The sequence below is a fragment of the Cariama cristata genome, unplaced genomic scaffold (assembly GCF_000690535.1).
Source record: "Cariama cristata isolate BGI_N322 unplaced genomic scaffold, ASM69053v1 scaffold1615, whole genome shotgun sequence".
Lineage (NCBI taxonomy): Eukaryota > Metazoa > Chordata > Aves > Cariamiformes > Cariamidae > Cariama > Cariama cristata.
This window is the reverse complement of record NW_009616749.1, coordinates 6239-34119: the sequence shown is the minus strand read 5'-3', so window position 1 is coordinate 34119 and position 27881 is coordinate 6239. Positions and strand designations below refer to the sequence as shown.

The 27881-nt window shown below is 40.2% G+C and overlaps 1 protein-coding gene across 1 annotated transcript in view; it reads left to right on the top strand.

The window, feature by feature from the left end:
* ZFAND3 (zinc finger, AN1-type domain 3) overlaps positions 1–11732 on the top strand; it is a 51495-nt gene extending 39763 nt beyond the window's left edge. The window contains exon 4 of the mRNA XM_009700262.1: positions 9062–11732. Within this exon, the coding sequence (XP_009698564.1) occupies positions 9062–9216 (155 nt within the window). The 3' untranslated portion in view covers positions 9217–11732. The remainder of the gene's footprint in view (positions 1–9061) is intronic.
* Positions 11733–27881: the final 16149 nt, after the last annotated feature.

Genomic DNA, 27881 nt, shown 5'->3' with positions numbered 1-27881 from the left:
GTATTAATACTCATCTAGCTCTTTTGACAATGTCAGACACTGCGCAAGGCCCTGCAGTGATGCTGGCATAGCTCTGTCATCCACCTGCCCGTTCTCAGGAGGCTTTTTTTAAGATTTCACACTGCTCTCAAATCTAAATGTTCTGGATAGGAACCAAACAGTACTTTATGTGCTGGTGTAGCCTATGGAAAATCTAATTTTATAAGGGTACTACTATTTGCAATAGTGTTACATATTATTATGGTTTACCTCTACTTTATTAGGTGTCCACTCTTGGACACTAGGAGGCCTTTTTGGCATAATTCTGCTTTTTTACTCCATATCCTGTTCTTTGGGTTCATTCTCCCACATCCTACAGGATATAACCGTGTGAAACTAGGAATGATACGGGAGGTGGAATGTTGTTTCAACGTGTTCTTGGCCCTGCAAACATGGCAGTGAATATTCCTGTTACACGTGTAGCAGTGACCTTAATTCCTCCTGATTATATCATTGTACAATCACATGATTATTCAAAAAAGCAAACTCTTCACTTACCTAAAGTCTAAACTTTTAATTTAGTTAATCTAAGCGAACCTAGCTTTTCCTCTTCCTCAAGTTAGTCATACACTGGTGTTCACTGTCTGGCACTGCTGTTGATGCTGCAAGTTGTTGGGAGCAAAATGGTTTCTTTTAATTTAACAAGGGAATTTTCAGCTTTAACTGGGTCTTTTTGCCTTTGTGCTTCAACAATTGCCCAAGTCTTTTGGAGAAAAAGGTTTCTTTTGGTTCTATTGAGAAAGTATATGACAAATTAAAATGCTAATTTCTGTGAAGTTGCATCTGTCGCCATAGATGAACTGGGTTCTATAGATGTTTCACAGCAGCGGTAACCCACCATTTGTGCTAGCTGGTAAGTCAACTTGTAGTGTCACAACTACTGCTTGTGCCTGACTGCTGCAGATTGTAACTTGGACAGAAAATTGAGGACAGTGTGTAAGGTTGGAAGGGGAGCCTACAGATGAAATGTGTTAGGCCAGTGACTTCTCAGGTGTAAAGCAGTTTAGAAGTGAGTCTTGATTGCGTGCTGTATCCATGGGAGTAATCACGTACCTAAGTTGCTCTGTTAGACTGTCTCCAATAGATGTTGGCCTTAACTCATGAATCCATAGTGGGGTGAAGAAGTTGTGATGTAGAAGTAGTTACTCTTATGTGCATGTGTTCTGTAAAGCAAGAAAAATACTTGCTCCAAACCAAAAGATTTAACCACTTTGTGGTACGTGGCAGAACTGAGATATGATCCTGACTGACACCTGCAGTATTTGCTAAGACTTGACCCACAGCAAACTTGTATTAATTGCAGTTTACTATTACAGAGCAGGTATGCTCTATTTATTGCTTTGATTCATTGAGGATTCTTTGAAATTCAGAAATAATTTCCTGAAAACCTCAGTTCTGTTCCTGAAGATGCTCCCTACTTCTGTGGAATTGCTATCCACTAGAGCAAAAGCAGGACTTGAATCTAGGAAAGTTCCATATCTTAATTTTTCCCACTCCAAATACACTGTCTTCAAAGAAGCAGGAGGAAACTGGTTTGAGTTCTTCTTAGTTCCAAAGTCAAGGAGTAGAGTAGTGTCTTATGTAGAACCTCCTTTGTTGATTCAAAAAAGCCCCTAAAAAATCAGCATGTACTCTGTCCTCAAGTGATACAAATTCTGTGTTCAAAATTTGTATCACAGTTAATGTAGGAAAAAATAGTTTGACAGCTTTCTGTACAAGTGGTAAGATAAATAGGAAAGTGAATTTGAAATTAGCACAAATTGGGATAAAACGTAGTTTGTTTGCCGAGTCTCCACAGTGCAAATCTTGCATGCTCCCTAAAGCAGCTTCCCATCTTCAAGAAAATAGACAGAAGACACTTTGAAACACAGGTTATACGTGACTGAACTTGGAAATACAAAGCCTTTGCTTTGCAGTCTAAACCATTCTTGCAGAATCTTTAACCATACCTGTCCAGTGGTTGTTACAGGATTGAGATGACATCCTCTTTCGTGTACAATTTCTTCCACTGATTTTGTGGGCAGTTTTTTTAACTGATAGCTGTTTTGTCTTTAATGCATGCTCATACATACTGCTTTACCCTCTTTGTGGTAGACAGCAAAATAGAGCAAGAAAGGGGGGGGAAAAAAAAAAATCTTTGTTCCTTTCTTTTCTCCTAAGCATAAACCCAGTAGTGGAAATACAAAATGAATCTGCAGCATCTCGTAAGCATCCTGAGACTGAGACATAAAATTGTATGTAGCATCACAGATGTCACAGAGCTGCGTGCTTCTAGCATGAAACCCAAGATCATGACTGACTTCAGAGCAGGACGAAAGTCCCAAAGTGCATGTCCAGTCCTGGGGACAGACTGGCAGATTAAAAGAAACATTCTAAGGTGTCTTCCACCACCTCTCTTCTTTGCCTCTTTTTGATTCAGTTATTGATCATTTTGGTAGTCATGAGTAAGTATAGACAGTCTATATAAAAAAAGCAAATACTGAAAGGCAAGTTGCAGTGACTGTAGGAAATGGTTAGAAAAATAAGTTAATAAGAAAAGTACACTTCTTCCTACTGCCTGTTTTGTGACCCTTTTGCAGCTGTGCTGTTTGTGAAGGAGCGTGGAACTGAAATGCCTTGAGATGGCAATTTTTAAGATACTGTGCATTGATATTTAGAGAGTTTAACTTTGAGCACTTACAGGTTAACATTCCCCATCCACTCTTCTTGGAGTGGAAATGATAGAAAGTACTGCCTCAAGCAATGTTTTGTGGAGTTTTAATAAATAATTGGTTAAAAAGCTTCACCATAATGTGGCTTACTCCCCTTTTCCCTTGGGAATGAATGACAAGATTCCTAGCCAAGTTATTTTGAACTACTTAATCAAAGTCCATGACATCTTGCAAATCTGGGAAGGGGAAACAGGAGAATAGTTTAGCTCACTTATTTCCAAAAGCTTGTTTTTAGTTTGTTGGGATTTAATTTGGTTTGCTTTTATAGAATATGTCAGTAAAACTGAATGTTCCTTGAGTTGTGTTAATGAAAGCTGACAATGCCAATGCAGAGCATTCCCCACAGAAGAGAGAGAAGAGATAATTAGAGTATATGCAAGAATGGAGCTGTCTAGGAGGAGAATAATACAAGATACCAGCAGACTAGAATGTTTTTGTATTGTAAAATAGCAGTGCATATAAGCCGCACTGGAAGTTTAGCTAGGCTGGACTATAGCACACTTCTATGTCCTTCCATTGCTGGATGTTCTTTTTGAACAACCTCCAAAATACTAGGGGGGAGCAAACTGGATTGTATTGAAATCCAGAGAGCAAGTGTTTTCTGAGGTACTCTACGTACAAGTCCTTAGGGGCTTGCTTTGCATCTTGGTAGCTATTTGTTCTACTCTTACATTCATTTCTTACCTATTTCATGTCTTGAAAAATGAAAAAAAAAATCCTTCCCATACCTTTTTGTAATAGCTTTATTGTTAGTATCATTTACAACCTGTTAAGTCATCTTTCCAGTTGGAAGGGATGGGGGACAGGCATAAATGTTGTTTTGGGGTTACTTTTGGTGAATGATGTCTGGTTATTCTGGACGGTGCTGCAGCAGCATGTATCCCTGCATGGGCTAATCTACTCTGCTGCTGATCTGCCTGGTTTTGCTGTGTTGTATGATATCCTGTAGATAGGTTCACCTTTTAAAGATTTGTTAAAATCTGTTCTTGAACGGAAATCTGCATATAGACTCGCACATATCTTGTTAGGTAATACACCTTTGGTAGAGAATTTTTGCAGCACCTTCATCTCTTAAGGTAACAAGGTATTTTTAAGTTCTGTTTGAACCTCTGTTGATTAGAATTTCAAATTAGCAAGAAAGGTAGAATTTCTTGTGAAGCACGTGGAGAAGCCACAGCACACAGCACAGAATTCTGCACAGAAATAAGTCTATGCCATTATTAAGACTTCTTCTGAATAGGCTTTGTATAGGGGATCTATACAAACACAAGTTGTTTTCCAAATTTTATTTAATAATGCAGTAAGCTGCAAATTCTGGCAGTTTTGAACTTCTGCCTTTTGACTTAAGAATGAAAATGATAAATAGCAGTCCTAGTGGGCATGTAAGATGATTTTAAAGTGTCAGAAGCTCTCAATTTTTATGCTAATGTTGACTTCATTTTCTTTTACCTACCAATGGCAGCTTCTTTGAAAGAATCGGAAGGGGTCACTATAGTATACGAGTTTAACCTTTCAGAGCAGCTACTGTATGCAATGAAAACATTAATGTCTAGCTTGAACAATTAAGATGATTGATGGTACTTGGTAATGAAGGGCTTCGTCTTTTCGTGTCAGCAATGATATTTGAAAGGCTTAGCTTTCAGAAACGCAAAAATGTGCCTCTACGTAAACGAGGTTCAGTTTTCTTCAGTAGATGGAACTGCCATATTAACCATGTAACACATTCACCGTATGGCAAAGTCCAAATACGCTCTCTGTCCTTAAAAAACAAAAGTATGAATATACTGAATATCAGGGTAATTATGGCAGCAGGCAGCTACTTTTTAGGTAATATACATCAAGATGTTTCAAACAGGGACACTTTTAAATGTTTTTAAGTAAGTCAATTTGTAAATGTGTAAGCTGTATAAATATTTAACAAGCTTGTTTGGCACTTCAAAACATGCTCACAGACAAAATAAATAGATCTGTCTTCTTTTAGCAGCTTTCTGAATGTCTTGACAATGAGATCAGGACCAGAATCTTGGGGTGGGAGGAAAAGGAACTTCCTTCCTATCACAATGCTATTCACATAACAGGGATCATTGTATTTATTATATAGTTTAGGTAACAGTGTGATGTTCTCCAGCAGTACATTAGAAGAGTCTGGGACTCTGTGCCTGGCCAAGGACACCCACTAGAGTAGTCCCCACAGTAGTGTGCTGTGCTTCTCCATTGGGAGTTTGCAGTAATCCAATTTTTGGGCATTACTGCCATGTTCCAGAAAGTCTGACCGCTTTCTGTGGAGTTAACAACGAGGGGGGGAAAAAAGAATTGATAAAATCAGGGACCCTCCAAAATTACAATTTGGCTTTTGTGTTGTGGATTATTATGCCATTTAGTTTAATTGTTTCTGATGCTTCACATACCATTTTATTGGTATTTTAGCAGCTTACTGTTTTCAGAATTTGAAGATAAAAAGTGAAGAATTAAATGTAGGTTTTAGTTGAAATATTTGCTTATTGTCATTCCATACTCCCATCTAGCCAGGGGTCTTGAATGTAACAATGAGGAAAATGCAGTCCTTTTTCATCATCACTCACGTACAGCGAACTCTAGGTCTGTGGTGGTCTCTGGTCTTGAATATGGAAGACTATTTTGTTTTCTGCCCTCTCCAATTGCTTTTTCCCAGCAGATTCCTCAGGAATGATGAAGGCAACTTCACAGTTGCTGGTGTGATCTTAGACTTCCTTTGAATGATGTGGTTTTGCATGTCCTCTGCAAAAGACTCATCTGTATGGGTACAAGTCAGGCCGAGGTGGTACACTGCTTTATGGCTTTCGCAGTCTGTGCTCTGGTGATGAAATGGAAGTGAATTTTTGATCATATATTGTGAAGTAGTTTCTGGGGTGCTTAGAGGAGCTCAAAGGTTTTGAAGCACTACATAATGTTTTTCGAAGATGTTTGCATGAGAGGTCTGAGGAGTAGGTGATTCATGGTTTACTTATAAGATTAGAAAACAACAATTGCAATGCTGTGAGATATATTATTACATTTAGTAGACTGAAATCTTCTATGCTTGGAGCAGAAGTCTGGCATGGTTTTGGTTGATGACTAGGGTAAACTAACTTTAGTTGGCAGATGGATTCTCTTTTCCAATGCTCTTTCCCCTAGCAGAAAGTTATTTGTCTTATAGTCTGCTAAAAGCATTTCTGCAGTAAAATCCTTTAGGGGAGACAACCTGTATTTGGTATCTTCCCATAATGAACTTCACAGTAAATACACCACAAGAGTTCATCTATCTAACTTGCTTTATAACCATAAAAGTAGAGTTCTCGGGAGAAAAAGTTTCACCTCTAAATATGGATTGGTTTTAAGGATCAAAATAGAAGTACATATATTGGCCTTCTGCCCCAGCGCACGTAAGTTAATGATGGAACTGTTGTAAAAACTGATGCTCTTGATACAGCATCAGGCAGTTGTGTGCACACAGACCACAGAATGTCCACTCTGATTTCCAGATCAGTGAAGAAGCAAGGAGTAAATATAGCAGTAATAACTTAGTTGGATATATCCACTCTGAACTAAGGAAAAAATGTTCAGAACTACTGTTACTCAACTAGCTACTATCTAACAGTATTCAAGTCTTTTAAATTGTAAATAAAACCTACAAAAATACAAGTTCCAGTCTTTAAAATGACTTAGGCGTTTGGAGCAATGGGACTAAAGATCTGAAGTCTCTTTTTTGGAAATGAGACTTCCAGAAGATCCCCATTGCTAATTCAACAAGAATAAACCCCCTCCATAAGAACAGCCAATACATGCAAAACTATTTTAGTAATGTTCAAAATGTGCTTGGGTATTCTTTCATTAAGCATTATCAGTTCTAATTAGCAGTACATATTTAAATAGATATATGAATAACAGGTTTAGATCATTTAGTTGCTGAAATCAGAAATACTTTTCCCATAGTCTGGGAAAATGAGAATCACCTGCCATTCTTTGTGGACAGTTACTGAAATCCTGTTCAAGAATGCATAAGGAAATATGTGACAGGCAGAAAAAATAAATATTATGTTTCATCTGGAATAAATATAGCATACAGCACAGGTTTTCCTACATGAAAACTGGTGCTTTAAAAAGAACTGAAAGGTGTTCAAAAAAGAAAGAAAGATATGGCAAAGCACAGAATAGATTGTATTGCGGGGGTGGCAAAGTAGAAAGGAACATCCTGAGATTATACTGGTCTGCAAAAGGCAGGAGGTGAGGAGATGGGGCAGTTGAAAGGTCATGTTCAAAGTGATAAATTATGTTGTATATGCATTTTCTGACTAGATTTATAGAATTGTCAAAAGAGTCTTGCTGAAGCTGTGTAGAAGATTGTATACATGTTCAAGATCTCTTTTAGATAATGTTATATGGCATTTCTACATACGCTTGTTAACCATGTGGAGAGCAGCTGTAAAACCATCAGGATTTAAAACCAGTTTTTACCTACAAGGGACTGAAACGACTTCAGTCCAGTCCGTATCTGCAGGGGTTCTTGTGTCTGCTTCTTAAAAATCCCCTGCAGATAGGATGATGAACTTGATTTTTGAGCTCATCTAGTCAGGTATTTGTGTATTCTTCTGCCTGCAGTGGATGTTGGTTCAGTTAAGTTGAAGTCTTATTTGAAGAAATAAGGGAAGCCTTCATTCCATGCTTTCTGTAAGAGAGAACTGAGTGAAACGCCTCTTCAGTATTGAAACTATAGTCCAAGGGTGTTTTCTTTTTAACAATCAGGCCTTAAATTTTTGGCACCTCGAGAAGGATATTTGTCACGTTTGAGTGTGGTATGACCCAGACCAAGACAGCGGAGACAGTGATCACAAGGGGCAAGATATATATCAATTCAGTCTGCATCTTTGCATCCATATTTCTGAATCGCATATACCAATACAGAAAACTTGTCTTTTTTGCTTTGTTCCTAGAACTGGGTTTGAAAGCCAGCCACAGATAATAGACATGTCTTTTCATAGCTGGTCCTATTGAAACAAAAAGCAAAGATAAATCAATTTTTCTTCACTTTTTTTTTTTTTAAATAATTCCACATGTGATACTTTTTTCCTTTCTGTTTTCTTAACAATCACACTAACATAAAGGTAGCCTGTTGTTCTCTCCTACAATTGATGTTTTATATTGCAGGAGATTGAAATACTTTACACAGATTTTTATATATATATATATATATGTGTGTGTGTATGCACAAACACACATACTGTCAATCATTCACTCATTTTTATCCTTTTCCATCTCTCCAATATCATCATTTTGTGGTTTTCATATCTTTTGAGCATTCAAGGAGCAGCAGTGATGTAAAGCATTCAGTGAGAGGCAGAGCGATGCTCTTTGCAGCATCAGGCAGGGAAAATACTGCAGCATAGGTGATATCATAGTTTGTTTCATATACAGTGGACTACATGAACCCTGTAACTGTGTGACTTTTCCCTTCTATATCATGTTAATACTACTTATCACTATGTAACATTCATTTTAGAGGTAGGACATTTGAGGCAATTTCTTTGTTATAAAGTGTTAGGACCAAATAAGAAAAAAGCTGATTGTCTTTGTAGACTAGAAAGAAGTGGCTACTGAAGATGCTCTCCTGACCTGTAGGAAGAAGTATTGACATGCGTTTCTGAATCGCATGCTTCCTGGAAAACTGCATAACATTGACTGGCTTTAGCCAAAGAGCCAATAACCTACATCTTTTCCGCTACAGAGCAAGGTGATGTGGCATGACGTGTCCCTGTGTCAAATGCCAGTTCACCCCCTGTGGTTAGTGTCAGAACAGTTCCTGAAGAGAAGCTTCTGAAAACTGGAATAGTAGTGGAGCAGTGAACACTGCTGCGGTGGCTGCCAGCTTGGGGTGCTGGCAGTAGGGAGGAAGCAAGGTGCTTAGGTTTAACAGTTCCAACTCGAATGCCTGCTTGGGAGTCAACCTGAAGTACCATAGGCATGAATTCCAGAAATTATAACCAACTCCACATAAAGTAGAGAAGACTCCAGTGAAGGTGATTGGCTTTTGTTTTAAAACATTAGCTTTGTGACTGTCTGGGCATACCTGATAGGAGCTTTGACACTGTGGTGATAAATACTCAAGAAAATGCAGTAAATAATCAGATATTTATTCATACTCTGTAAGAACGATAAATAAAAACTTAAAGCTGGCATTAAATTTGAGAACTGAGAAATCCCTCAGCAGGTGATCCTTCACTTCTGATTCAGGTAAGATTCTGCCAGTTGACAAAGTCCCTAACTGTATTTTTTTTTTTTCTCCCTTTCCATGGTAGGTTATGTGTTCTGTATGTTACATCGCCTGCCTGAACAACACGACTGCACATTTGACCACATGGGACGTGGACGTGAGGAAGCCATTATGAAAATGGTGAAACTGGATCGGAAAGTAGGGAGATCTTGCCAACGCATTGGCGAAGGATGTTCCTGAGTGCAAGACTGCAACCAAATGCTGTTCTCTTAGTTCACTAATGTTAGCCTTATTTAGGACAAAGTCAGCCAGACACCTTGTACTAGGCAAGTTTCAGACTACAGCCAATCAGTTTCCTTTCTTTAGCCAACCGTCCTGGTACTGTAGTTTAGGGGTCGATGGTGGTTGAAATTGATTTCTGGCTGGTTACTAAGGTGCCTGCTAGCCACCGTATAAAAATAAAACATGAAGAAATATTATTTTTGAGCATGGCTAGTGGATTTAAACAAAACAAGAAAAATCCAAAGGCTTCTGTTATTGCTGGAGTCACTCTAAAAGCCTTATGCTGGAAACATTCCAGCTGCAGAGTTAAAACAAATAGTTGTATAGAAGCTGGTCTAAAAGTTTGCTATGCACATGGCTTTCAGACAAACTGTTTAATGTGCAGCCTTTCACCTCTTCACTGCTAGTGAATCCTGAGGAGGTGAAATACTACTAAGAGCAGCAACTGCAGCTGCTTAAGCCCAGAAGACCTGACTGGTCACTCGTGCCTTCATCGCGTGTGGCTTTTGAGTTAGGCAGTGTCACCAGCATCAGGGATTCTGTTGGGGTAGGAACATCTTTCTGGTTCTTCCCAGGAAGCCAAAAAGAAAGGGGGACAGAGATTCTTATGAAAAATTTTTATATCTATCTTACTATAAAGAACCTATCAGGGTTTGGTTTTTTTTTTCTTTTTTCTTTCTTCTCAGTTAAATTATGATCTCACTTTAAAGCCAACTCCATCCCAGAGCAGTAAATGGTGCATACTTTTTACATGGCATCCACAGAGATTCTAGAGTTGTGTGAACAGATTCCACGTACCTTGAGCAGTGCAGCCATTCCCACCGGCCGAAACCTGATTGGCTCTTGTTTGCCTTTTGCTAAGTGCAGGTATCTGATAATTGATCAAATAAGGCTAATTCACAGCACAGTAGCCATGGCTGGATTCTACAGACTGACTTTCTGTAGCTAGACTTCTATATTGGGGAAAAAAAAAAAAAAGGACATTTTGTAGCAAACGGAATTCAGTAACAGTATTGGGGAACAACCGGTAAAACACCCTTTATCAGATTGAGTTTGTGTTCCTCACTTCCAGCGTGTCAGAGATAATCAAACGGGCTACATCAGCCCTCTTTCTATGCAGCTGAACGCTCTCATGAAAAGCTCTGCCCGCATCTATTGCAAAGCAAGTATAGCAAGTGAATGTGAAAAGCATTGACACGGAGTAGCATGTTTTGGATCGGTTTAGACCCATGGTTCTGTATTACGGTATGTCACGTTGAGCTGAGCTGAACTGAATTGCACCAGTCCTGTCAGTTTGGAAACAAAAAAGCAAACATAATAATCCGCATGTCTCCTGCTGCACATGGGGTCTATGCAGGTAAAAAGGATTTGTACCGATGTGGCCCAGCTTAATCCTGAGTGAATTTAGCTTTTCAGTCTGTTAGTAAGTTATTAACAATCAGGTAAATCTGTAAGAGAACCTGAGAGAGGAAAAGATTTTGTCTCATCTTCAAATACTGGGCAGGTATCAAACATCAGAGGGGTGAAGTAACGTGTCACTTGAAAATCCCCAGCATTTTGAGAGTAAGCTTGTACGTTCTCCATTCTACTTGTTACAGGTAACTAACTCCTTATAGGCCAAATTATATTGTTACTTTGGTAGCCAGCTAGGAGCATTTAAAAAGGAGACAACTAATTTAAAAAAAAAAATGAAGAAGAATATATATATGTCTCTAGACACACACACTCAGCATCTGACTGTATTAGCATTAATTAACCATGAAGCAAATCAGAAGTGTCCCATCATTATAAAATGCAAGCTATCCAAAAGGCGAGCTGTGGGGTTTTTTTTATTATTATTGTTGTTATTCAAGAACATGAAACCAGCAGCAAAATCTTCTGTAATGTGCTGCATTTTCAGGAAATGGTCCTGGTGAGAGGGACTGTCCAAGGATATTATTTACATTTGCCGTGAGGAGTTTAAAAAACCATGGATTTTGGCGGCTGCTGTGATACGCACTTTCTTTTTTCTACAAAATCCTATCATAGCATTTGATGGGCATTCTGATTGATACACAAGACTTTTCTGCATTAATACTGAAGATGCTATTTTGTTCCTCCTTAATATTCTCTTTAATCTCGTTACAAGTGCACAGATGGTTTCAAGGTGGCTCTTGAGAGAACACTACTTAAAGTTCATGTGAATTATGGACAATGTTCACTTTAAACAAAAAAAGTTGGGGAGGGGGTTGTTCCTTTGCAGTATCTGTTCTGTGAAGTTTGTTAAACGTAAAGAAAGCTTAAGTTCTTGTATCTTAAAGAAGATCTTATTTAACCCTTTTGTGTTCTAGATTTACTTACACATGTAGCCTAGAGCTCAGTTTTAGTTTAACATTGTGAAAATATTAAAAGAATCTTGTAACTTTATTCTTTTTCCTCCTGCTAAAAAAAAGAATTAAACCAATCAGATTAAAGTTTGAATTCCTTTCTGCCTATTCCAACAGGTCTTGCTATTTTGCACCATTTCTACTGCAAGGTCATGTAGGAAATACAAATGGGGAAAATACCAACATTAGGTCAGCAACTTCAAGTTGAATTTACAAGTGGTGGAAGCTGGACAGTACTTTCTGCCAGTTTAGAAGGGGAGGATAATACTTCTGCAGTTTATTTTGTGAGCCAATCTGGGTAAATCTACTGTAGCCAATTTGATCAGTTTAATTTTGAGGTTAGATACAGTAATCAAATGAACAAGTTGTTCATACTCTTAAGTCAAATGCACACTGTGCACTATGTCATTGACATCAAAGTTTTCAAATGTCTTAAATGTTCTTTCATGCATTTTGACGACACCTGCACCTAGAGTAGCTGTATTCCAAATCATAATGGGTTGTATTTGTAATGGATAAGTAGAGGAATAACTATTGTTTAACTGTATTTTAGATGATAGAAACAAAAGACTTATTAAAAAACAATGGAAAAACAATGGAAAAACAATGGACTGTATTAGAGGGAGAGAGAACATCAAGGTAAAACAATTTTGAAAATTGTTTAGAATTGAAATTGCACCTGATTCATGGGACATGTACACCCATTTTTTTTTTTCTTCAAACTCATATGGTACTTTCAATTACAAAAGCGTGTGTGATTCTTGAACAAGATGGCTGTGCTACAGTAAAGGTAAGTTACGGAAAACAGCTCTGCCTTTTCATCGAGTTTCAAACCTGTAGCTGAGTGCAAGGCAAGGCTTCAAGGAAAAGTGAGAATTACCTATGAAGGTTGCTATGCCAGAGCCTGTCCTTAATTGTACTGGTTTCTGTTTAAACCAGTTTAGTGTCTTGAATGAGAAGCAATGTAACTGTAAAATGAAGTATACCTGAGAACATGAACTATTTACTCTTCAGTAGTGCACAGGCAGCACCCTGAAAAGAGTCCTGGTGCAATTAAAAGCAATTAATATTACTTTTGCACTGCTATATTTACTCCATGGAAGGTGGTAAGTTCAAAACTTGAATTTTGCATGACTTTCTTCTTTTGGACAGATTGTAATCCCTAGGCCTCATGAATGCAATGTCCTGTTTAAGTTTGTACTCATTGTTGTGTGCAGTTCATTCTACGATCAGAGCAGTTCTTTCTCTGACAATGCTATGACTTCGATATAAATCTCGAAGGGATAAAAGCACTTCTTTTATTCTTACAATGACTATTTCAGTACAAAGACTCACCAGGGAAGAATGGTGTCATAAAAATACAGGTTTTATAATAGACTCCAAGAAATGCACCAGTGGAATAACTGACAGCACCTATGTTCGCAGTTGATGTGTACACAGTTAAGTGCCCAGACAAATGAATTAACGTTCTCTTTGTTGTAGTGTCATTACTAAAATTGTCAGTCATCAGTGGAACGGCAAAGAGAAGGTCTAATCGAAGTAATCCCTTCATGTCACAATGAGATTGTAGCCAATTCACACCGAAAGTACATTTGTATGCTCCTGGGAACTTTTATACCTAGAAAACAAATGGAAAGATTTAAGACAACGCTTCTTAAACAGAACTGTATTTATTGGCACCAGATGTTTATTTCATCACTCAAATACCTGATTAGAATTCTGCACACAGAACAAAAATAATATAAGCAGTAGTAAGCTGTGGTTCAACATAAAAGGTGATGTGGCAGGAGCTGCTGTATAAGGATACAGTTCTAGTGTAACCAATTCCTAATCTTATGCTTGCCTGAGACTGTGTCTGTGCATACTTTGCTACGTAAAGGACCACATTGGAAAACCAGTGCATAAGGTTAAACTGTTCAAAACTATTTACGGTGCACATTTTACATGGTGAACTTGTGCAATAGTGGGCTTTCTCCCTCACTATTGGCAGCTTTTCCAGGAGAACAAACTTAAGAGTGGCTCTTTCCAGCAGCATTAAAATAACAGTTCTCAAGGACATCCAAGAGAAGGACATGTTTTTCTTTCTCTTCCTAGTCTTCATTCATTCTTCCTTTTTGTTGCCGCAGTCAGCATGTGCAGCTGGGTATTTGAAAGTAGTTCTGCTTGAATGTTGCTCTTTTTGGCTTTTCAGAGCTTATCACAGAAAAAAAAAAGCATCAACTTCACTCTTCTTGCAAGCCCTTGCACGTTCAAGCAGATTAAAATATGGACGTTGGTCTATGGAAGTGATAACCTCCTTGTGTATCACTTCAGTGGTAGGCTATTTCTTCAGTTAACTGAAACTTAATGCAGACATTGTTTGCTTGTTCTGGATGTTAGGCTATGGGTTTTTCGCACTTCAGTTCTGTGTTTGTTCATATGTACCTTCCCATAAACTCTGCATGCTTCATCTTCCAATCTGAAGTTGAGTCAAGAGGAAAGAAGGCATGAAAGCAGGAGGCAGAGGATGCAAATTGACCAGTGCTTAGGGATCACATCCACCTTCCTCTTCCAGTCAGCTCAGATCATAAAATGGTGAAGAGACAAATAATTACTTGCCAAACAGCACCAACTTTTTGGCGTGGTACTACAGGAAACAGTTTTGCTTTATCTTTGTGAATATACTTGTGTAGAGTTCGTCTGAGTCAATTCTGCAGCAGGTGTTACATGCAAAAAAATGAAACAGGACTGTCAGAAAACATAAACACTTTTGATGGATTATTTAGTAATAGCTACGTATTTTGCTACAGGACCTTCCTATTTTGCAATATGCTGCTATTTTCTTTGGAAGAAAAACAAGCAGAACTTTTTAAGACTAACTGAAAACTATTTCAAATTCAATACATGCATCTGAAGCATTAGGAAAAGATTACTGAAATTATATATAGTTTTTAAAGATGATGACTGCATCCTCTAAACAAAAGGGTTTTGTTCTTCAGATAGCAGCAAGGGTTGATGGCAATGGTTTAACCATAAGCAGAACGTTCCTTTCTGCTAGCTTTGTGCAAAGCTAATCCCATGCAATAGGATGCTGTGAGTTAATAACTTGTAGCACGGTGCAGTGACTGCGTAGGTAGTGAGAATAAAATTACAGGGACCTACTCTTGTCTGTCCTTTTGTGTGAAGAGAGAGCTGACAGAAGAGTAGCACCCGCTATTTCCTCATTGCTTAGTCCCTTTTATGCTTTTCTGAGTTGCAGAAGACACTCTCCTTACCTCTACCAAGCATGCTTGGGGAGGATGGAAAACCACATTCTGACTAAAGTTCTAAGTGTCAGGGTTTTTTTAAAAAAAAAAAAAAAAAAGTAGACATCTCTGAAAGCAAAGCCTTGAAGTCATCCTCTGTATCAGAGATCGAACACCAGAAGGAGCTCTCTTCAGGGTTCTCAGAACACTTGAAAATGTTGGGGTTTTTCTTCTCTTAAATTGTTCAGAGCCTCTTTGAAGCGAAGTAGCAATCCTTAAAAAAAAAAAAAAGCATGGCATTGTATCATCCTTTGAAAGGAAGGCACACATGATCAGCACTTCTGCATTAAGCAAGCTAAATGAAAGGTTCATTGTTAGCTCCTGAAATGCTTTAGTCTCATCTCTCTGCTTTTCAAAGGAGGAAATAAATGCAAGAATCTTGGAGGAGGGAGAAGAGAATGAGCCCTCTGCTAGTTAAGCTAAATTCAGAGTTCATTCTAGCTATAATTTGTCTCTTCCCCCTGCCCTGCTGCTTCTGCAGGGCCTCAAGTATACTACATTTGCTTTAGAGTCCTGAAAGCTTTAGCTAGACCAGCTTCTGGAGTCTTTTAACATACTACATTTAGTAGCAGCATGAGGAAGACGATGAGCTGCAAGAATAAGTTAAAATTTAAGTTAACCACTGTTGGCAAGCACAATAGTTCTTGTCTACACTAGAATTTTAAAATGATGGCTAGCTAAAAATGCTTTAACTGATCCAGCCCATATCAGCTTCGCATGAATCCTGCTCCTTTGGATAGTCTGTCACGTGCACAGCAGCCAGAGGTGTTACCTGTATTCTGTCTGCAGACTTTCCCCTTCCTTACCCCCCATGTTTATGTAGATTAAAATACTAATCAGGTAAGCAGCAGTTAGTTACAATCTCTATAGCTACCTTCAAGTCACACTACACATCCTTTGTTTTCTCTTGTTGTTTTTGACTGTTTAGTCTCAGGTCTTCTCAAGAGTAAGAGTTCCAAATGGCTCTTTCCATACAGGGACATGTACACGTACACCCACAAATCTCCTGGGACATCAAATAGCTGAAGCAGAATTAATGCTGCTGGGCTCAAAACAGCTTTCACTTTCTGCACACCCACATACATATAATTGGATCTTGTCTGGCTTGTCTTCTGGGGAAGCGTAGCATGTCCCAATATCTCATTCGCCTGTTTAATAGTAGCTGTAGTTTATCAGCTACTATAGACTTAGTCCTGGAAGCAGCACAATGCTCATTTGCTATTCCATTAAAAACACAGAAGTTTGAATGCGTGCTAACAGTTGGGTTACTGATATTTTTCAATAGCATGTCATGCTATCTTGTCTGGCTTGTCATCTGCGGAAGCGTAGCATGTCCCAATATCTCATTCGCCTGTTTAATAGTAGCTGTAGTTTATCAGCTACTATAGACTTAGTCCTGGAAGCAGCACTATGCTCATTTGCTATTCCATTAAAAACACTCCCTCTAAAACAACTGAGAAGTTTGAGTGCGTGCTAACAGTTGGGTTAGTGATATTTTTCAATAGCGTGTCATGCTGTTCCTAGGGGCATGGACCTCTGAAGGGTAGAGGGTGCATACTCGTGTGTAGGATCAGCTGGGCACTGCTGACTTTATTCCAGCTGTTATTTTAATAGCAATACTTTGCCTCAGACAGAGGCAGCAACTCCTAGGAGCAGGAAAACGTGCTATTTGAAACTTGTTATCCAATACCTCTGTCAGCCTATGTTTAGCACCCATGCAGGCCTTAATTTCTCTACTCCCTGGCTTCTCCGTTTGCTGTAATTTCCATAGGCTTGCTCCATCATCCCTTTTGCAAATTCTTCATCTACTACAATGTCCCCCCCCCAATTGTTGCGTTCAAAGACAGAATGTGTGTCAAGACAACATAACAGTAGAGATGATCACATCTAAAGGTATTGAGACTTGTATTGCCGGTAGCCGTTTCCATCTGTAATTAAAGTGTTCTTTTAAAGTGTTAAATGACTGCTGCTGCTTACTATATGAAATTCCTAGAGCTGTCTTAATACACGGTAGCAAATAACATTAAGGCTGAGTTGTAGTTCCAGTTTAAACCCCTTCTTTGTTGCTCTTAGCTTTCTCTGCGGAGTTTTTCAATACAAGGAACCTTAAGGCTAGCTTGATACTACCGCCACTAGAGATACGCAAGCAGTGTTTAGTAGTCCCCTTACAGGTACCAAATACCCATCCAGACCAATAATAAAAATTTTTTTAAAAAGTTGTCTTTGTTCTGCCTTTAATTCTTTCTTTCTATTGTTAACCCAGTGTTGTTATTCTGTGGATAAAATATAAAGCTGTCACTCATTTGCCAAGTAATGCTAAATGTTTATCAATCAATCACACTGACTGATTTAAAATTATTAGCATGTTGTTGATACTATGGGTTTGTTTGGTTTCTTTACATCAAGCTTCGTAAAGACAATTCTCAACTGTTACACCTACTGAAACAGGCAGGTTTGATTGACATTGAAACCATGGGTCAAGTAGACCCAAGTCAAACTTCTTCTGTAAATCAGAACCAATTCCTTGCCTTTGCTGCTCCCAGTTTGGATACTAAAGGTAAAGCCAACTATGCTGCCTCAGCTGCACGCACGTTGTCCACAGGCTCAGCAGCTGCAGTGGTGCTCTGCACTGTTCTCCCAAGGCCTGAGACATCTCAGGATTCACAGAACCTATCATCCATGAGTCCCTGAAGGCAATTGAGTTGTATATTGTACCTGCTCTTTCTAACCACGTTTGTTGTGCGAAACAATAAAATTGTTTATAAAGAGATATAATGTATTAAACAAGACAGTGCTGATCTGTGATTGAATTGTGCTTTCTGGGGTGGCTTGCTTTTATCAGCCTTTGGCCGATAGCAGACAGGTAGGGAAGGAAATTCAACAGTCTATGGAACTTGTTTCAGTTCCCGTGGAGTGATTTAAGTGTTAGGCCCTATGAAGTTTGCGTGCATCCAGCGAGGCAGAAAGATTAATGCAGTCTTTAACCATTTATTTCACACCAGCTCCAATTCACTCACTTAACATCAACATGGATCGGTTTTCCTTAGCCAACATTAAGCACCTTTCTAGAGTAAAGGCAAGGAGGATCAATTATTTTGAGAGCAGTCAGAAGATAAAGCGTATCAGATAGAGCTAAATATCTACTATATGGATTACAGAGTTTTGTGTAAAATGTACCAAAATAGAATTCTAATACGAAATGCATTTCAAATACAACACTATATTTCTGATTTCTCAGAAAGCACCATAAAAGCTGAGATTGGGGCATTAACAGCAGAAAGAACAAAAGGCAATAGGCTTCCCACACCATATAATTCTTCACAGTAAGACAGTCTGGCCCTTGCTATTCTTACTGTTTATGGATTTCTTGGTGTAATTTTCTGTTTGAGAGAGCTTAACTGTGAACTACAGTTTGTGGATACTGTGTCATTCCATTACTAGATAACTGCTACTCCAAAGCATATGAAAAGAATGAAATCATTAAGTCTTAGAATAGCTAATTTTTATCCTTTATTTTAGAGCATATGGCTAAGGGGTTGATCCCCTGAATACAGAAAAACAGAGAAATCTAAAGTAGTAAATTCTTCCAAGGAACCTGTGTAAACTCTCCCTGAACAGAATTCATCAGCATGTTAATTCAGAACTGCCAGGTAAACAGTCTTCAGTTTTAAAAAAACACCCATGATAAAGTGACTTGCTCACTTCAGCCAGAAGCACATTCTTCATGCCATGCTTCTGCTGCGTACAAATTATTCAATCTGCTATCCGTGACTGCTGGGGCCCTATCTGTACCAGCATAACCAGACAAATAAAAGTACAAGCATTACATGCCAACTCTTACAGTCGACGAAGGCAGCTGAACTTCAAAGGTTTGCAAAAGATAACGGGTTTACATGATGCCATTCTAACCAGCCTTTTGTATTACCTCTCTGCTGGTGTGCAAGCCTCATGGAGAAAGCGTAACAACTTCTTTTGTATTGGTGAGACACCAAGCAAATTAAGACTTGGTCAAACACCACAAAACAAACAAAAAATCATTCCTTCTCGAGGATACAGAACCTGCTCGCATTCCTTGAGTTGCAGCAGGCCTAGGACACTCACAGTATAGTCACACACACAGAGAGGCATTATTTGATCAGAGATGACAGACTATGTAACCTTCACCTGCAAGCAGTTCAGCAATTTGTTCAAGTAATTTGGCAAGGGTAGAGAAGTAATACTGGGCTATAAAGTATCCACTTATCCCAAATTTATTTGATACTGGTAGCCAGCTGTGATAGAGTTACAGTCCAAACCCACCCACGTACAAGAATCAAGCTCTATTGGTGTATTTGTATTGACAATACCAAACCAGTAAAAGAAATGTCATCCCCAGTGTGACTGGCATACAAGTTCCTCATCACTCCAAAGTCATAGGCAGTATCAAGAAGTCCAGAGCCACTCAGCCAGGCTGCAACCTGTGTGTCCACCTCTCTGCAGAGAAAAAGAGTACAAAACCCTGCTGCTGTGGAGAGAAGTCATTGTGAGATTTCCTGGACTGTCTTCAGTAGACAGGCAGGAGAAAGTGTAGTGATGTGTAAGAGGATACTGACAGTACAGTGTTTGTGCAGCGCTGGAGCTAGCGAGGCATACTCTGGATTAGTTTCATGCTCTGTCCCTGCGTCACTTGGCCTGTACTCTGCAGACTCTCTCCTCCAGTAGTACAAAAGGGCTTAAGACCTCCTCTGCAAGAACATCCAGCCACTTTCTCTCCTCAGACAAGTGGCAGATCAACACTGTGGCAAATGCTAGATCAAAAGCTCTAGAAGAGAAGGGAAAAAGAGTAGAACTTCCCATGCCACCTTGAACTGCTGAAGTCCGTGATGAAAGCTTCTCTCTCCCCATCCCCCAAGTCTTGTTCCAGGCCCCAAACAGTTGGCAAGCAAAGCTCAAAGCGACGCACATGCTCCACACGAGCCTCCTTCCTACATCCCACCAACTCTCGTCCAAAGCTGCAGTGGTGGCTTGGTGTTTGATGGCACTGGGAGGCTTCGTGGGGGTGGAGGGGGACACAAGACTCGGGTGGAATGTCACCCTGGCATGCAACAAGGGAAATTGCTTTGCTGTTTAAGATTAGCACTAACCAGCCTCTCTTGGTAGCCAGTTTGTGAGCAGAATCCAGCAGTTACTTAGTGAGCTGAGAGTGCCCATTTTACCACCTTGGGCACAGAGCTTCCTGCAGAAGCTAGTTTTGGTTACTGACCCAATCTGTGGGTGCAACAAGACCAAACTATTCCTCAGGAACAGAAACAGTAAATCTCTCTGCCACAGTTTCATTCTCTGGTTGCTCAAGATGAGCCCTGCATCAGTGACTCCGCGATGCCAAGATATCACATAACATACCTGACTCCATGCTGAACTAATGCTTTGGCTCAGTATTTGATTTTCACAAGAAATGAAAAACAAATCAACATGGAAGATTACTGAAAGGACAGGTCACTAGCCAGGGTGACTGGGCTCTACACAAGACTGACAACTTCTTACAAGCCATTTAAGTTTCCTAGGGTTAGCTGGAGTACTGTTTTCCTCAAACTAAGAGGGTGTTTGATTTTGCTTACAATGTTGCAAATGTGGCTGTTTCCTCCCAGAGGTATTTGCCCTTTGGGAAAGGGATCAAAGCATGCAATAATATTTGTAAAGCACTGAAATACTTGTTAAAAAAGTGTTACATACAGACTATTAGAGAAGCTGTCTGTCAGTATTAATTTCAGAATAGCATAAGGAACCTTTTCTACCAGAATAAAGAAAAAAAGCTGCCTGTGTGTAGGAGAAAGGGTCACCCACTTATTTATTCTACTAAGAAGAACATGATCAAAGTAAACCCAGAAGCTGAAGGTCAGGATTTAAAGGACTTTCATTTAACAGCCTTGAAAGTAGAAATTCTCTCCCATCTCACACGGCTACCTCTTCCATAGATCAGGTCTTTGGTAGCACTCCAATCACACATCTATATTTATCTAATGATCAATGGACAAAATTTATTGAACTACATATTTAGCAGCTGAGCAGTAAGATGTATCAAATAACTATGAAGACTTCTGGTATCTGGCTGAAATGAAACTTGTTCCTAGATAAACTAGAAGCTCCTTCAGTCTGACCATTAAGATTCCTTCCCCTCTCACTGGTATTTAAAGAAAACCTTTCTGGGAATGCTGCAGCATCAGAGAAATTGCACAAGACTTCTGTAAATTTCTGGGCCAACAGCGAGAGCTTCAAAAGAGCCCAACAAACCCTAAGTGCCATGAAAATGCATTTGCTACCATCTCTTTAGGCAGCAAAGACTATGCACAGTGTGACTCAAAGTTTTAGTTTCATATTGCTAATAACAATTCTGTAGACAGAAATTAAATGCACAGCATTATGCAACTGTGATACAATGCTTCAATACAACGAATTCTACTTAAGTGCTGTGGGAAATAAAGCAAGCAGCAGAAGAAACACTTCTTTATAGCAGCAAGAGGATCTGATGCCAGGAGAGAGGCAGCCATGCTAAGGGCACAACAAACAACTGCATAGGTGCGCTTGCACTGACCATCCTTCCACTCCATGCAGATGCAAAAGCAGCTCTGTACCTCACTGGAGCATTGCTCGGTGCGTATTGCTTGGCTTGCAAAGGCACTGATCAAACTGGCTTGCAAACTGGCCAACAGCGTTAGGGTGTACTCATCTGCAATAAGTCTGGTTGAATCCTTGCCACCAATCTAAATCTGTGAGTCCTGGACAAGTCCAATGCTGAGATCTCGTAACTGCAAAGTTGCTAGCCATACAGTGCTCAACACCTCAGTATCAACACGCTACCATCATGTAACGAGGACAGCAGCAGCAACGCTGATCAGACTTCAGCGGAAAGACTTGTATTATTTCTTATATTCGGCAGAATTGCATTCTGGCAGCTAAACTGTGCCCAGCCTTGGCCTACTGAGCCTCATGGCCCACTCTGACCTCAGTATAGCCAATGCTTTGGCATAAAGACAATTGCCCTCTTGGAAACTGGGCAAGGTCCCTTTTGCTCTAAGATCACCAGGCCACACTAACCTGCAGCTGCTGAGCTTTGTCATCATCTTTGCTTTTAAAGCACTCTGGACAATCACGATGCTGCACAAAACACACCCATTTATTTAGCCAAATGACATTAGCTCTATTACATTGATGCAGCCAAACTGGCATTTTTATTTATCCAGTTAGCCTGTTCTATGTCCCTCCTTCATTATTTTCCATTTGTCCAATTAACATAAAAGGAAAGAAAAATAGGTCCTGACAGAACCCTGAATCAGCTAGAGTATTCATGTGGAACTACGCCCCACCTTTTCTTTCAAATGAGCACATCGAAGTACACCAAGAACCTCCCAGTCTCTAAACTAGAATATCTTCTAGTTTATCAGGCTCTAAAATAAGCCCTCTCTTCAAATAGATAAAAAAAAAAAAAAAAAAAAACAAAAAACTGAGATGTGCTTGGTAAGACAGTCAATAGAAGAGCTTCAAAGCAAATCCTCCCTTCCTCATCACTCTGTCCTTGTGGAAAGAGAGAGGACTCTCTTCTCTGCTGAAATTTCCCTACCCATGTCGCTGCTCTTCTTTCCCTCTAAAAGATTTTCCTATGAGAGAAGAATGCCTATTTTTTTTTCTCAGAGAAGGTGCAAGTACTTCCAACCATATTTCACCTGAGTGCAGTAGCTACAAAAAGATAAATGGGCAGCTCTTCTTCACTGCTACAACACACGGCACTTGAAACAAACTGAACAAACCAAGCAGCTATACCCTTTGCTGCATAACCCCTCCATCTGGTACCATTTGCATCCACTATAAAAACAAAACCCAAGATCTGTCCTAGCACAGCTCAACTGATGTGCCCAAAATCTGCATTACTACAGTACACCCAAGATAATGAATTTCCTGCAGCCAAGGGTAACTAAAAAGTCATTTACCATGAACAGAAGACCTGGGAACAATGAGCTAGCTAAATTTAATTCAGAGTGTTAAACCTTGATTTTTGTTGTCAGATTTGATGCTCAACTTAAAAATAAGCCAGAAAGAGCTGCAAAAACAATATTCTTCTTCCCTTTACAAAGAAGAAACTAAACAGAAGGCAGCTGCCAATAAGGTAGCATTTGTTTTAGTCACATAAATAACATCTTCCATAACCTCCATTTCTTGATGTCAACAAATGACAGTAACAGAGAAACTGAGATAACAGCAGGTCTCCATGAGCCCAGAAGTAACATTGGGTCTCAAGTGATGGACAGTTGAGCACTGTGGGCCAGATGGCCTTAAAACCTGTGCAGTGGCTCCGCTCATTCCAAATGGCTTCTCTTTACTGGAGAGTGTAAATGGTACGTGTTTACTACACTGTGCAGGAATCAGAGGGAGATGGTTTGTTTAACAGCTCTATTTTTTGTTTTGTTTTTAAATGAGATGTGTGAATCCAAAGGGTTTTAAAAAGCTCTCCCTTTCTACAGCTTCCTTTCCCAGCTGCCAACATGTTTTATATCTACAAGCTTTGAGAATTTTCATGATTGTTTGATGTAATAGCTTCAACAGTAATTGTGGGGTTGTTCGATGTTTATAGATGTATTCAATTAGTTAGCATGGGGATGACTTTTGTTCCTAATTTGTTCCATTTCTGTCTTCTCCAATACATTTCCACTGAGATCAGAATACCAGAAACAGAGTCAAACTGCACAAGCCAATCAATGTCTGATGTTGAACCCAGCAGATGAAACAGTGAGAAGTGCCTTTTGAATAGTGACAAACAGATTTTTGTTAATTACAGTTATGCAGCACCCCTCTATCTCTCTCATCTCCTACCATCCAAATAGGACATCTGAGATGACACATTTTGGCTAGGCTCTTTTCTCTAATTTGGAATCATTTCATTGACTTTGTAAAACAGGCTCCCAGCAGGTAAAACAATTATCCAGAAGGTTTCCCAGTCAAAGGCAAAATAAGTTACAATGGTTAATCTTGGGGACCCTACCCTCTGTCCCTCAAGCAACTCTGTCATTCTAGATGCAGGTGAGAAATCAGTGAAATTAGTACCTATGTCTCAGTGGTAGCTGAACTGTCCTACCTTGTGTATGCCGTTTTTCCTCCTAGTTCCAAGTGCATAGCATCATCTCACCTTCAGCAGTATAAAGGGAAGATCAAGTCAATTAGCGGTGAAAGGAAAAAAAAAAAGCAGTTCCTCTTGTGTAGAAGGAGACAGCAAGTACTGCACAGATGAGGTGGCTCATTACAATCTTTTTCATCTTAGATTTTAAAAGGCAGCAAAAATGCTAAGATATCATCAGAAGTATTTGCTATCAGTGTCTACAGTCATACGAAAGTCTAAATGCAACAAAGACGTATTAGAAATCCCACGTGAAGCCTAAGTGCCCAACAATTCCAGATCAGAGAACTGAAATGCTTCACATGGCATTCAGAATGCGACAAGCAGAGATATGCCCTTCAGAGATGATATGAGGCATCAGTATGTCTCATTATCCTTTACACTAGAAAAATCCAGATGTTCACTCCACTACTGAAATTTTACTGCTAGACCTAGCCTCACTTGCAAAGGGCCCAACCACAAAGAATTTGTTCTTACAGAAAGAAAACCTCAAATATGAAGAGCACTTTCCCTCTGCTGAGTTTCCTATATTGCAGTAAACAAAGCCCAACTCTTTTCATACCAAAAAAAAAAGTCATCAAATGCGTGGATTAATAACAGATTAATCACTATCCCTCTGAGCACACTGGCAACACTACACATTTCTTTGACATGAAAAAACCCAATCATGTTCAAATGAGATTGCTGTCTCCATTCCAAATAGAAGGAATGGAGTTACCATGGTGTACAGTGAATTACAGCTCGTCTGTTGAGCAACAGTAGCCAAGGCCACGTATGCCCTTAACCCACTGCAAATACAAAGTAAAACCACTTCCACCTGGTTTGAGCTAAAATCTTGTCCTAAGTTACTGTTTATCACCAACACTTCAGTAACACTTCACACATTCTCATCCCCTTGCAGACACAGTCCTTCACACACAGTACCACAAATATTTTTTATCTTACGAATGTAGATTTAGGGAGACAGCACTGAAGTTGTTTACATGGAGATTTGGACAGGCCATGCAGAATAAGACTCTCAGTGCCTTGGGAAGTTTTCAAGTGCAGCATAAACTGATGCAATTTTCATGTCATGCATGAATGATGATACTTCCAGAAGGACAACATCCTCTCTTATCACACCAAAGTGCTGCCTGCCCTTGAAGAGAGAGGAATGACAGCTCCTCCATCAAAAAACAACACTCCTTGCAACCCAAGATTTTCCCTTAGCGTTCTTCTACCTAAGAACTGACCAAACTTGAACCTGTATTACTTCAAAGAAGTTAGTAGAATCACAGCCTGTGGCAGCCTGCCACCACGCCAAACAAAATACTACTCTGATCTGCGCAGAGTGTCTTTTTTCCAGCCTTGGCTGATTGTCTTTGAGCTGGATCTTCAGCGATACCAACAGCTGCAAGGTATTGCACCGATTACTACAATAGACTAGCACTAAAATGGCTTGAAGTGACACTGCATCAGAATGAGGCACAGATATTATAACCCAACAGGAAGATGTGAACTGAAATGGACAAACAAAATAGGCAAAAGGAATACATCATTTGCTGATGTTAAAGGGCAGTCACCCACAGTGTCACCCCTCTCTTCCTTCACCTGTGTAAGGCCCAGCCAGGTCCAATTGCTTTCTGTAAGGTCACTAGTCAGGGTGAGAACAAACCAACAGCCAGCATTCCTAAGTCAGCCCGACTTCTTACATTCAAGGCACAGCCCTATGTTTATATTGTGTCCATCCTTGGGTTAGAAGACATCTCCCTAGACCACAAAGTCTCTGGGGTTCTAGATTAAAGTCAGAGATAACAAGGCAGAACACAAGGAACACACAAGAGGAATTTCTTAAAGCACAGCTATTTTATATGATACACACAGAGAATAACAGACCGGGATTCACAAACCCCAGCTCTCTGACACAGCAGCCACCTAAGCCCATCGACGACACTAAGGAAGAGCACAAAGAGCGAGACCTGCACAAAGATTTCAGCAGGTGTCTGTTCTGCCCAACTCACAGGCTGCAGCCACTGAGGCGGGCCTCAGCAGCAAGGTCCGCCAGCAGTAATGGTGTGGAATGCCCACGTTAACAAACTTGAGCTAACAAGCTGTAACCGGCACTGTGGGAGTGCGGCGGCAGCCATCACAGCTACAGTTGTGGCACAAAGGATGCCTAACATATGGTGGGAGTCCTGGGTGGTGCGGAGAATGGGAGCAGCAGCGTGACACCTACCCAAGAAACATCTGGGATCCAACAGTCTGGTTCACAGCAGCAGTGCGAGGGCTCTGAGGGTTTTCTTTTGCTTTGTTTTTAACACAGTTGCTTATAGTCTACAGATAGTTGTATTTTCAATGGTACAGGTTTCTGCACATCTGTACTCTTACATCAGGGATGACCTGGGCCTGTCCACGCTGCTGAAAGGAGCTAGACAGCAGAGGCAATTACTCAAAAAGCAGAGTGCTGTCTAGACTTGGACAGTGAACCAAATTCTGCTTCAGCTTTACCAAAAACAGACAGGTGACCAGAAAACAAATGAGAAAAACAGAGGTGGGGGTCAAAGGGTGAAACTAGAGAAGGAGAGGTCTAGCCCAACAGAAGCCACACACAGGAATTACACTCTCTTCTGCCAGATGTTTTCTGTGCTCAACAGCTGGGAGCAATCTCTGCCTTTTATAAGAGCTAGGCATGAGCATGTGCATCTCAGAAGTGGGAGAACAGATCTCAGGGTAAACTGAATAACTCTGCTGTAGATGCTCCTCAGACTCTGAATCTTGAGAGACCCAAGCTGGAAAGTATAACCGCAGTTAGGTCTGCAGTAAAGGAGCTGTAAAGTGAGAAACATTCCACTTACCTAGCAAGTAAAGAACTCATGAGGAGCATGGATGGCTCAGCTGCACCTCACCCCCCCCCCCACCGCCCCATCCCGCCTTAACTGTCAGTGTACGGGGTGCTCTGAACTAAGGACTCTCCCTACTGTCCCAGGTGTTACCTGCCACTGGACTAGAAGGCAACTCCAGAAGCAAGTTCTTCTTTCCCCTAAAAGCAGGGCCCTGCTCACCAGACTACACAAAGAACACAAGGGTAAGCCCAAGTGACACATCAGAAGACTTCAAAAATCACTGCACAGCCTCCACATGCCAGACATTGCTTCCTAAAATTGCTTCTGCAGTTGTTGAATCATCAGAAGGGCTCTCTTCACACCTGCTGCAGTTTAATTGGTTTGACCACAGGTGACCAGGCTGTATACAATATTCTATATATGGTGGTACAATCTTAGTACTTCCCTTTTTCTGCTGAAAATTCCTCACTAAGCAGGTCTGGAAACTGGAATACAAAATTGAGATCATCACCGGGTGCAGGTACAGCGAGCTCTGTCATAACACCCACTATCCACACTCAGTTCATTGACAGCTCTGTCAGGGCAAGGGGCTGGCCACTCTGTTTTCCTCTTTTCCTCAGCCCACTGGTTCCATTTGCATTACTACCACACCGAAAGCAATGGTCTTTACTCCTTCACAGTTCAGTTACCCCCACTTTACAATTTCTCCTAATATGGAGGCAAATTTAATCGCTCATCAAGCCAAGTGTGCCTCAGGCATACCCTTCCTGTGCTGCCCTTTAAACACGGAAGCAGTCACACAGTAAAATCCAAAGAGCCACTGAAAAATTTCTTCAGGTCTTATCTTCACTGCACTGCTGACATGCTGTTCCAATGCTGGTCACTCCCCAAGTTGCAATTCCTCCCCCCCACCCCGTTATCCTGTGTTCTTTCAGCCTCTTGTATCCCTCTCTATTTTTCTATAGTTGTTCAAAGGTCCTTGGGATGGGGCTTAACTTTTCATTAT